This window comes from Marmota monax, unplaced genomic scaffold (assembly GCF_021218885.2).
Source record: "Marmota monax isolate L192 unplaced genomic scaffold, Marmota_monax_Labrador192_F-V1.1 WCK01_AAM20220418_F8-fsc00006, whole genome shotgun sequence".
Lineage (NCBI taxonomy): Eukaryota > Metazoa > Chordata > Mammalia > Rodentia > Sciuridae > Marmota > Marmota monax.
Genome location: NW_026693712.1, coordinates 6,061,778 through 6,075,047, shown reverse-complemented (window position 1 = coordinate 6,075,047; position 13,270 = coordinate 6,061,778). Strand labels below are relative to the sequence as shown.

The 13,270-nt window shown below is 34.6% G+C and overlaps 1 protein-coding gene across 1 annotated transcript in view; it reads left to right on the top strand.

Moving 5' to 3' along the window:
• The window catches only part of Fbn2 (fibrillin 2), a 233,428-nt gene that overhangs the window by 79,331 nt on the left and 140,827 nt on the right, over positions 1-13,270 (top strand). The window contains exon 7 of the mRNA XM_046460170.2: positions 1,831-1,956. Within this exon, the coding sequence (XP_046316126.1) occupies positions 1,831-1,956 (126 nt within the window). The remainder of the gene's footprint in view (positions 1-1,830; positions 1,957-13,270) is intronic.

The window sequence follows — 13,270 nt, the reverse complement described above, 5'->3', positions numbered from 1 at the left end:
CTCTGGGTATTTAACATTTCCTAATCAGTACACATACATTTAACATTCTTAGTGAATCATGCCCTTGTTTGTTTATCAGTGGTTAAGTTTCTTGTCCTGATAAGCAAAATATTAGATAATCACTTTACTTTCTTTTAAGTACTATTTAATATATCCTTTTCATCTTTTTTACTTTTTAATCTATCAAAGTAGGTTTCTGTTAAGCAACAGAGATTTGAGTCCTGATGTTTTAAAATAAAATTTGACAATCTCAGCCTTTTTCATTGTATCATCTGTACCATTTGCATTGCATGTAATTTTTTAATGTTATTGAATTTAAACTTGCATTTTGCTATTTCTTGTCTGTTGGTCCCCTGTTTTGTTCTTTTTGCTTCTATTTAGATTAATTGCATATATGTTTGCACTGAATTTTATCTTCTCAATTGTATTATTTGCTATATCTAATTACTTTTAGTGTTTTTCTATCTTACTGCAGTCTATTTCAAATGCTTTTATGCCATTTTGCTTATAATAATTTCATAATAGTATACCTCCATCTCTCTCCTTAATGCTCCACACTGTTACCATTTCTTTTTACTTCTGTATATTTTATAACCTCAAAAATACTATTATTGTCATCACTTGTAGCAATCAGTTATCTATAAGTTCATTAAAAGTAAAAAATACATATTTTATATTTTAGCATATTTCCTATTTTCAGTGTTTTTCACTTTTGATGTAGATTTTAATTTCTATCTTGCTTATATTTGACCTGAAGTATTTCTTATGACATTTCTTAGGAACTTTTAGCTTTCATGTGTCAAAATAATCTTTACTACAACTTCATTGATTCACTAATGATTTTTGCTAAGCAGATGAAATTAATAAACATAATAAAAGATGAAGAAAATAGTTGCAATATATAAAATGGTCAAATATTTAAAATTCTAAATTTTTAAAATTTAAAGTAAGAGGACAATAATCCCAATATAATAGTGCTTAAGATATATAAATAAGCAACTTTCAGATGAGGAGATAAAAAAATCTAATAAGCTACTAATAATAACTAGTAATTGGAGAAACAACTAAAATAATAATATCATCCCTTTATAAATGTTAGCTCAAAGAAAATTATTATACTGGATAGTAATATCATTTGCTGGAAGGATAAAGGAAACACAGGAATTCTCATAAACGGCAGAGGGGTGCAGACTGCTTCAGGCGTTCTGAAGAACCATTGAACCTTCTCCATACTAGATACATCCATATCCTACAATCCAGTAATTCTGCTCTGAGTCTACAGCAGAGTGATTAAGAATCTGTGAGTCTTCAAAGTGCATGGTCAGTTCAGCTTCATAATGAAACAGGAGCCAGTCATGATATTGCTCACTGGTAGCCCAGGAGGATTACAAGGAAGGCTGAAACAGGAGGAACACAAAGCTCAAGGTCAGCCTGGGAAACACAGTGAGACTCTGTCACAAGGAACAAAAACAAAACTAAAACAAAAGAAACAATGGGCACATTCATCTTATAACACATTGAAGTGCTAAGAAGTTAAAGGTGCCCATCACCAGGAGCATGAACACATTAAGATGTTCTGTAACAAATCAAAGCAACAAATTGTCCACATAACAACACAGTTGGATCTTAGAAACAAAATCTCCAAAGAAAAATAAAGAAAAAAATAAGACTTATAAAATAATGCCATTTATGTAAATTAAACATATGTACATACCTACCCTTGTACCCCATTCTCATAAGAACAATGAATTTATTTTATACACTGAAGAACTATGTATTGATATTCTGAAAACCAATGGTATCTATATTCAAAATATTTTCTCCCTGCAGACGTTGATGAATGCCAGGCTATTCCAGGAATATGCCAGGGAGGAAACTGCATCAATACAGTGGGCTCTTTTGAATGCAGGTGCCCTGCTGGTCACAAGCAGAGTGAAACGACTCAGAAGTGTGAAGGTGAGTGTCTCCCCTTTGGAGAACAAGCTTTGTTGTTGAATTTGAATCCAAGAAAAAATATGACTTGGAGTTTTGAAGACTGTTGATCTCTTTATTTTAGTATGAATATGTGGGTATAACCTACACTATTTTGGTATTGGGGTTCAATTTGGAAAGAGCCAATGAATTTTTTGCATCTAGAGTGTTATCTCAGCTGCTATGCTGTAATGAGAAAATGGGAGTAATTCAGCCATTTTATTTTTCTTTAATGAAGGTCTTTTACATTTCACTTAAAAAATTTTGCCAAAAATTGAAATTGAGTAAAACTTAGTCCAAGTGAAATATAGCATCATGTGTAAAGTGATGTTAATAGTTGGAACTGTATCATGTATTACAAAATAAAATCTTTTGATGTCTGATATTGATATTGTTTCTTGATTATCCACCAAATTAAAAAATATAATTAACTCAGGAAGGACTTGGAAATTACTACCTATGAAAGACTAGCTTGTTCAAATAGATATAAATTAATAATTTTCTGGAATACAAAATATGGATTAGGATATCAAAAGGTAAGTTCTACCAGATTCTTCAAGTAAAATAAATTTATTTGCTTGTTATATTTGGATATTTAGAATAGTTTTGATGCTTTAAGTAGTATCAAAAGTACTTTTCAGTTATTATATTTGCTAAATCAATTTACTTCTTTTAAGTTAGTTTTCTGAAGACAAACTGAAGTATATCCTTGTTTTCTTGAGTCATAAGTACTCTGGTGAACTCAAATATTTTATTTCTTGTTTCTAAAAGGCAGTATTTGGGGTTATTTTTTGTATCTTAGTTATAGAGTTCTGCCCATCTCTATGGATTTAAAAAAAAGGAGGGGGAAGGCAAAATCTAGAGTTTAATCATACAAGGTAACAGGAGAGTGAACTGTATCATTAGAGAGAGAGTTGTGAGGGGGTCATACACATGCTATTGCTTCAATACTAGGAGTCATAATCCCATAGACCCATGGGTTATGTTTCATCCTGTATATTCCAAATGTTCCATTTCATTTTTTGTCAGCTCCAAATTGATATTTATAGTTGTATACATTTTATATCATTACAAGTTAATTTCATGTTTCACATTTAAAAAAGTGATAAAAATGTAGTTGATCAAATAAATTCTCTCTGAAACTTTTTGCAAGAATGCCCAAATTGTTCTACCCCAATATAGTGTTGATCACTAAGGTCCATCTATAATTGAAAGTTTAAGAAAAATACTTGAAAGATGGGGAAATGATGTGAATTACCTGAATTAGCACAAGAATTGGACCAGAAATTTAGGGATCTGCAGAAAATGTGCTGCTGTTTCCTTGCTTTTCCTTGCTATGTTTTCTTCCTCTCTTGGCTTTTTTGGGGTTGATTTTGTTGCTCAACTGTTATTACTCCCCTTCACTTTTTATTTCTGAATAACCTCCAAACTAGATCCAAGGGTTGTGTATTTAGGAACAAAAACAGTACTTGATCATAGGCGAGAAGGCACAGCCACTGACTGAATAGTGGTTGTGACATTTCCATTATACATCAAACAATGAATTTCTTCTTAGTTGAAAATGGAATAAGCCATTTCATCAAAACTACATTCGGAGCCAAGCCAGAGTTTGGAGAAAGACAGTGCAACTCTTTATTTGCACTTGTCCATATTCTTCAGGTATGGGGGCTATTGATGTAATATAGGCACCACCCAGAGCCCTGGATCCAGTCATGTCTTTCCTTACTTCCTGCCCAGGCAGCCAAATCCATTTAACCATTGCCCAGAAAGAATTATGTGACTTAATAGTCGGAATTTTCAGGGAATAGCAGAATTGGGAAAAGTGGTGATTAGAATTTGAAATAAAAAGGTTATGTGAAGGCTTTATTTGTATATAAGTCATATTTATTTAGATATATCTTAAAAATGGTTATTATCAACTTTCTTTGTATACCTTTGTTCTTTTCTATAAAAGAGTAAATGATATTTATGTATGAAATTACATAATGTAATCTGTTTCTATACTTGGTGACAGCTTTTAAATTGTAGTCAGTTTATGCACAGTTTGGTGACAGTGTAAAATTGTTGCCATAAATTTAAAGTTAATGTTGGGTGCAGCAGTGCACACCTGAAACCCCTGTGATTCAGGAGGCTGAGGTACAAGGATTATAAATTCAAGGCCAGCCTGGGCAACTTAATGAGACCCTCAGCAATTTAGACTCTGTCTCAAAATAAAAAAAATAAAAGGGACTAAAAGTGTAACTCAATAGTAGAGCACCCAAGGATCAATCACCAGCACCAAAATAAATAAATTTAAAATGTAATGCTTGCTCTGAATAAAAATATAACTGTAGCAATGACTTTTGACTGTCAAAGGGTAAGGCATTTTAATTTCTTATGTGAATTATGATGTGAATACAAAATATACTATTACTGGGAGAGTCATTTTTAAATGATGCCTGTTCTATTTTTACTAGATTATATTTCATATTTTGTTCACACAGCAATGAAATTCTCTAAAGAAGACATTTTTAGTCTTTAAATTAGTGTATCTGTTCAAATCTAAAAAGGAAAGTCTAGCATTTGGGATCTGAGTAACAAGGAAAATGATATTCTTAATAAGAAACTGCAAATTAGTTCATTAATTTTTCCCATTTTTTATTAGTACACAATAGTTATACGTAATACTTGGGTTCATTTGGATATAATTATACAACTATGGGATATTATTTGCTCCAATTCAGTCTCTAGCACTTCCCATTTTCCTCCCCTCCTCCCTATCCTGTTCCCTTTCCTCTATTCTACTGGTCTTTCCTTTCTGTATTTATAGTTCTTTAACAGTTATGTTATTGATATCTCATGTGTTCTTGTTTGTTGACTCTTTCACTCCAATTCACTTGAATAAGATCCTTGAGGAAATGGACTGTCTCATTGAGTGTCATATCCCAGTACCTTCAACAGTGTGCAGTATATAGCATACAGGAGACACTTCACAAATATATGCTGATGAATTGGGAATAGCATGTAAATAAGTTAATTTATTTGTCTTGGGCAGAATATCCAAAAGGATATCCTGTCTTGGAAAGCAAAATGTGGGCTCAGGATTAAAATTGTATTTGGAAAGAGAATAATGGCCTTCAGCAAGGGAATTTTTCCTTCAGCTGACAATTTTTTCATTATCTTAATAACTTTATTTTGCTCTGGCTGCCATTGAGAGACCAAGAGCATAAATGTGAAATGCAGTTTTGTGTTTTTAGATCTTCTTGTCATTGTTCCTTTTTGGTCCCGTGTAGACACTACTTATTTCTAAGAGAACTGTCTCCTGCTTGTTGATTGGAGTGACTTCTTAACTGAAATCTTATGGTGAAAGGCTTGGTATGATGAAAATTTGTTTCAGCATATATTGTTTATTTTAAAGTTTTAAGAAATGGTATGGGTGGCATTCATCTCCTAATTTAATGTTTGAAACATATATTATAATGTTTCAAACATATATGTTTGAAACAGTTGATACCTGTTATGTGGCTTTAATGTATTCTGTATCACTGATCTGGTAGATTCTCCCATAAAACTGTTTCCCTCCATGGTCAGGTAAAGACTACTGTGCAAGCTGTAAATTTGAGACCAAAGCTGAAAGGAGTATACGCACCCCCCACCTTTCTTTATGTGTGTGTGTGTTTGTGTGTGTGAAGGAAAATCTGGGGGTCCCCCCCTTCATTCAGAGGCCCAAATTCCATGAAACCTCTCATGATACCCACTAAAATCATGTCTTATTTCTCTTGGGCCAGTTTGGTTCCGATAACCTCATTTCCTAATTCTGTCATAACAGTAGGAAAAATGATTCTTGGTGGAATCAACCATGTCTTCACATCCAGAAAGAAGGTTACCTTACTTAGATATGTATTAATTTAAATATTCACTTAATCTAAATGAAGAAGAGAAGAAAAAACACATCAAAACTAAATGAAACAATACTTCTAAAGACTGTCCTGCATTATTCTCTTTGAAAATAAAATCTGTTAATTTCAAGTTCGGTCCACATGGATAAAGCACAGGTATGTGCTGATGTCCTTCAGGATCCCTTTTTCCAGACTGTATCTTCTTTGACATTCCTTAAGCTAATTTTTCTTTCCTGGCTTATATGAGAGCCTCAAGGTATTAGAAAATTTCCCTTCAGTGGCTCTTAGTGTGTCAGATGGTTGTTTTAAATTTATTCTGAAGAGTCTTGAGCTTTGTTCTCCCAACACAGCATTTTGTTGTTCGAGATTTGTGACAAGTGCATTTGTTTGTTTATGTTCATGAAGCTCATAGAACTTGTTGGCAGAGTCTCTTTTGCTGCAGTTGCAACTCTGCCCTCTACCTGATTGAGGCACTCCTATCTAGCTGGTTCAAGCCTCCTACATAGCTGGTTTAAGCCATTCTGCCTAGCTGGTTTAAGCCTCCTACTGAGCTAGTTTCCATAGAGCCTTTGGGAGATTAGCCCAGGAGAACCAATTCTTTAAAAAGTTGAACCTTTCTTTCTGAAGTGTGCTCTGCTGCCTCTCTGGCTGATGTATTGGATATTCACTAAATAGATTTTTGTCATATTTTCTGTTCATTACAATGAAAATTTATTCTGTACCTCTGTGCTAAAGTAGTCCATTCTGTGTAACTTTAGAATTTAGTTACAGGTTTAAGAAAATGAAAGTAAGGGTAAGGAAATAGAAACTGACCTAATTCCATCTTTGTTTGCAGTAAGGAATCAATAGCAATAATCTAAAAAAATGGTTTCAGAGTAGCCAAGTGTACTCTTACCACTCCTATGGAAAGATACAGGAGCGCTTAAAAAAAAAAATAGGAAACTAGCTATTCTAGATGCTAAAACATCTTTAAAAGCAAAATATTTGAATTACTATGGTACTAACATGTAAATAGCACAAAGGCACACAGTAGAAATAACAGTAAAAGAATGTAAATATGTGGTATTTAAATCAATAAGGGAAAAGAGTATGAAATGAGTGATAACATAATTATACAACCATGGATGACTAGATGGCTTTTTTTTTTGGTTGTTATTTGTTTTGTTTTTGTTTTTGGTGATGGGGATTGAACCCAGGGTATTCAACCACTGAGTTACATTCTTAATTCTTTGTATTTTTGAGACAGGGTCTCACTAAATTGCTTAAAGTCTCACGAAACTGCTAAGACTGTCCTTGAACTTTGGATCCTCCTGCCTCAGCTTCCCAAGTTGCTGGGACTAAAGGCATGCACCTCCATACCTGTCTCTAGATGGTTTTTTAAAATTATTTATTTATTCTAATTTGTTATATATGACAGCAGAATGCAATTCATTTCTTATTACACATATAGAGCACAATTTTTCAAGTCTCTGGTTGTACACAAAGTATTTTCACACGATTCGTGTCTTCACACATGTACTTAGGGTAATGATGTCTAACTCATTCCATGTCTTTCTTAACCCCATGCTTCCTCCCCTCTGCTCCCTCCCCTTTCCCCTATCTAAAGTTCCTCCATTCCTCCCATACTCCCACCCCACATCACCATTATGAGTCAGCATCCTCATATCAAAGAAAACATTTGGCCTTTGGTTTTGTGGGATTGGCTTACTTCATTAGCATTATATTCTCCAAGTCTATCCATTTACCTGCAAATGCCATGATTTTATTTTCTTTTAATGCTGAGTAGTATTTCACTGTAAATATACCAAACTTTCCCTATCCATTCATCTACTGAAGGGCATCTGGGTTGGTTCCACAATTTAGCTATTGTGAATTGTGCTGTTACAAACATTGATGTGGTTGTGTCCCTGTAGTATGCTGTTTTTAAGTCGTTTGGGTATAAACTAAGGAGTGGTTATAGCTGGGTCAAATGGTGGTTTCATTCCAAGTTTTCCAAGAAATCTCCATATTGTTTTCCATATTGGCTGCATCAATTTGCAGTCCCACCAGCAATGTATGAGTGTACCTTTTCCCCCACATCCTTGCCAACACTTATCATTGTTTATATTCTTGATAGCTACCATTCTGACTGGAATGAGATGAATCTTAAGGAAGTTTTGAATTTCATTTCTCTAATTGCTAGAGATGTTGAACATTTTTTCATATATTTGTTGATTGATTGTATATCCTCTTTTAAAAACTGTCTTGGCCCATTTATTAATTGGGTTGTTTGTTTTTTTGGTGTTACGGTTTTTGAGTACTTTATATATCCTAGAGATTAGTGCTCTATCTGATACGTTTGTGGTAAAGATTTGCTTCCATTCTGTAGGCTCACTATTCATCTCACTGATTGTTTCTTTTGCTGAGAAGAAGTTTTTTAGTTTGAATCCAACCCATTTATTGATTTTTTATTTTAATTCTTGTGCTATAGGAGTCTTATTAAGGAAATTGGAACCTCATCTGATATGATGGAGATTTGGTCCTACTTTTTATTCCTTTTGTTTAATTTCTAGGTCCTTGATCCACTTTGAGTTGAGTTTTGTGCATGGTGATAGATTGAGGTTTAATTTCATTTTGTTACATATGGATTTCCAATTTTCCAAGCACCATTTGTTGAAGAGGCTGTCTTTTCTCCAATATATGTTTTTGGTGCCCATCTAAAGGGAGAAAAATTGAAAGCATTTTCTCTAGATGTTGTTTTTCAAAATACTAATTTCGTCTTTCTGTTAGCTTCAGCTGCTGCTGGCTGTCCCTCTGGAGTCTCCATCACTCCACCCTGCTGGTCTCTCCTTCTTAGATGTGACATTTCCATTTAGGAGACACAACTGTTAGTAAGCCCCGCCCAATTGTTTTATAGAGGTCTACTCTAGATGTGTTTTTAAATTTGGATCTATATGTCACATGTTATATCAAAATAAATTTTAAATGAATCAAAGATATAAACATCAATTTAAAAAGTGATGTTAAAAGTAATAATGAAAGGAATGAGACAGAACCCCAAATCCTAGAAGCCTACAGGACGCCGAATGTGCAAAATCATAAGAGACCCACACCTAGACACATTATAATGAAGATGCCCAACATACAGAATAAGGAGAGAATTTTAAAAGCTACAAGAGAAAGGAAGCAGATCACATTTAGGGGTAAGCCAATCAGGATAACAGCTGATCTTTCAACACAGACTCTGAAAGCTAGAAGATCCTGGAATAACATATTTCAAACACTGAAAGAAAATGGGTTCCAACCAAGAATTGTGTTTCCAGCGAAATTAAACTTCAGGATGGAAGATGAAATTAAAACCTTCCAAGATAAACAAAAGTTAAAAGAATTTGCAGCTAGAAAACCATCTCTTCAAAACATCCTTGGCAAAACATTACAGGAAGAGGAAATGGAAAATAACAATGAAAACCAACAGTGGGAGGTAGGACACTAAAGGGGGGAAAATAATCAAAGAGGAAAACAAACCATGTTTAGTAACATAAATAAACAAATATGGCTGGAAGAACAACCCATATCTCAATAATAACCCTAAATGTTAATGGCTTAAACTCACCAATCAAGAGACACAGGCTAGTAGAATGGATCACAAAACAAGACCCAACAATATGCTGCCTACAGGAGATGCATTTGATAGGAAAAGACATACATAGGCTGAAGGTGAAAGGTTGGGAAAAATCATATCACTCATATGGACTTCGGAAACAAGCAGGAGTATCCATACTCATATCAAATAAAATAGATTTCAAGCCAAAGTTAATCAAAAGAGATAAAGAGGGACACTACATACTGCTCAAGGGAACCATACACCAACAAGACATAACAATCATAAATATATATGCCCCAAACAATGGTGCAGCTATGTTCATCAAACAAACTCTTCTCAAGTTCAAGAGTCTAATAGACCACCATACAATAATCATGGGAGACTTCAACACACCTCTATCACCACTGGAGAGATCTTCCAAACAAAAGTTGAATAAGGAAACTATAGAACTCAATAACACAATTAATAACCTAGACTTAATTGACATATATAGAATATACCACCCAACATCAAGCAGTTACACTTTTTTCTCAGCAGCACATGGATCCTTCTCAAAAATAGATCATATATTATGTCACAGGGCAACTCTTATACAATATAAAGGAATAGAGATAATACCATGCATCCTCTCTGATCATAATGGAATGGAACTGAAAATCAACGATAAAAGAAGGAAGGGAAAAGAATACATCACTTGGAGAATGAACAATAGGTTACTGAATGATCAATGGGTTATAGAAGACATCAAGGAAGAAATTAAAAAATTCTTAGAGATTAATGAAAACACAGACACAACATATCGGAATCTATGGGACACATTGAAAGCAGTTCTAAGAGGAAAATTCATTGCTTGGAGTTCATTCCTTAAAAAAAGAAAAAACCAACAAATAAATGATCTCATACTTCATCTCAAAATCCTAGAAAAAGAAGAGCAAAACAACAGCAAAAGAAGTAGAAGGCAAGAAATAATTAAAATCAGAGCTGAAATTAATGAAATCGAAACAAAAGAAACAATTGAAAAAATTGACAAAACTAAAAGTTGGTTCTTTGAAAAAATAAACAAACTCGACAGACCCTTAGCCATGCTAGCGAAGAGAAGAAGAGAGAGAACTCAAATTACTAACATATGGGATGAAAGAGGCAATATCACAACAGACACTTCAGAAATACAGAAGATAATCAAAAATTATTTTGAATCCTTATACTCCAATAAATTAGAAGATAGTGAAGGCATAGATAAATTTCTTAAGTCATATGATCTGCCCAGATTGAGTCAGGAGGATATAGACAACCTAAACAGACCAATATCAATTGAGGAAATAGAAGAAACCATCAAAAGACTACCAACTAAGAAAAGCCCAGGACCGGATGGGTATACAGCAGAGTTTTACAAAACCTTTAAAGAGGAACTAATACCAATACTTTTCAAGCTACTTCAGGAAATAGAAAAAGAGGGAGAACTTCCAAATTCATTCTACGAGGCCAACATCACCCTGATACCTAAACCAGACAAAGACACTTCAAAGAAAGAAAACTACAGACCAATATCTCTAATGAACCTAGATGCAAAAATCCTCAATAAAATTCTGGCCACTCGGATACAAAAACTTACCAAAAAAATTGTGCACCATGATCAAGTAGGATTCATCCCTGGGATGCAAGGCTGGTTCAATATACGGAAATCAATAAATGTTATTCACCACATCAATAGACTTAAAAATAAGAATCATATGATCATCTCGATAGATGCGGAAAAAGCATTTGACAAAGTACAGCATCCCTTTATGTTCAAAACTCTAGAAAAACTAGGGATAACAGGAACATACCTCAATATTGTAAAAGCAATCTATGCTAAGCCTCAGGCTAGCATCATTCTGAATGGAGAAAAATTGAAGGCATTCCCTCTAAAATCTGGAACAAGACAGGGATGCCCTCTCTCACCACTTCTGTTCAACATAGTTCTCGAAACACTGGCCAGAGCAATTAGACAGACGAAAGAAATTAAAGGCATCAAAATAGGAAAAGAAGAACTTAAATTATCACTATTTGCAGATGACATGATTCTATACCTAGCAGACCCAAAAGGGTCTACAAAGAAACTATTAGAGCTAATAAATGAATTCAGCAAAGTGGCAGGATATAAAATCAACATGCATAAATCAAAGGCATTCCTGTATATCAGCGACAAATCCTCTGAAATGGAAATGAGGACAACCACTCCATTCACAATATCTTCAAAAAAAATAAAATACTTGGGAATCAACCTAACAAAAGAGGTGAAAGACTTATACAATGAAAACTACAGAACCCTAAAGAGAGAAATAGAAGAAGATCTTAGAAGATGGAAAAATATACCCTGTTCATGGATAGGCAGAACTAACATCATCAAAATGGCGATATTACCAAAAGTTCTCTATAGATTTAATGCAATGCCAATCAAAATTCCAACGGCATTTCTTGTAGAAATAGAGAAAGCAATCATGAAATTCATATGGAAAAACAAAAGACCCAGAATAGCAAAAACAATGCTAAGCAGGAAGTGTGAATCAGGCGGTATAGCGATACCAGACTTCAAACTATACTACAGAGCAATAGTAACAAAAACAGCATGGTACTGGTACCAAAACAGGCGGATGGACCAATGGTACAGAATAGAGGACACAGAAACCAATCCACAAAACTACAACTACCTTATATTTGATAAAGGGGCTAAAAGCATGCAATGGAGGAAGGATAGCATCTTCAACAAATGGTGCTGGGAAAACTGGAAATCCATATGCAACAAAATGAAACTGAATCCCTTTCTCTCGCCATGCACAAAAGTGAATTCAAAATGGATCAAGGAGCTTGATATCAAATCAGAGACACGCCGTCTGATAGAAGAAAAAGTTGGCTACGATCTACAGTCGGTGGGGTCGGGCTCCAAATTCCTCAATAGGACACCCATAGCACAAAAGTTAATAACTAGAATCAACAAATGGGACTTACTCAAACTAAAAAGTTTTTTCTCAGCAAAAGATACAATAAGAGAGGTAAATAGAGAGCCTACATCCTGGGAACAAATCTTTACTCCTCACACTTCAGATAGAGCCCTAATATCCAGAGTATACAAAGAACTCAAAAAATTAGACAATAAGAGAACAAACAACCCAATCAACAAATGGGCCAAGGACCTGAACAGACACTTCTCAGAGGAGGACATACAATCAATCAACAAGTACATGAAAAAATGCTCACCATCTCTAGCAGTCAGAGAAATGCAAATCAAAACTACCCTAAGATACCATCTCACTCCAGTTAGATTGGCAGCCATTATGAAGTCAAACAACAACAAGTGCTGGCGAGGATGTGGGGAAAAGGGTACACTTGTACATTGCTGGTGGGACTGCAAATTGGTGCAGCCAATTTGGAAAGTAGTATGGAGATTTCTTGGAAAGCTGGGAATGGAGCCACCATTTGACCCAGCTATTCCCCTTCTCGGTCTATTCCCTAAAGACCAAAAAAGAGCATGCTACAGGGACACTGCTACATCGATGTTCATAGCAGCACAATTCACAATAGCTAGACTGTGGAACCAACCTAGATGCCCTTCAATGGATGAATGGATAAAAAAAATGTGGCATTTATACACAATGGAGTATTACTGTGCATTAAAAAATGACAAAATCATAAAATTTACAGGGAAATGGATGGCATTAGAGCAGATTATGCTAAGTGAAGCTAGCCAATCCCTAAAAAACAAATGCCAAATGTCTTCTTTGATATAAGGAGAGTAACTAAGAACAGAGTAGGGTCGAAGAGCATGAGAAGAAGATTAACATTAAACAGGGATGAGAGG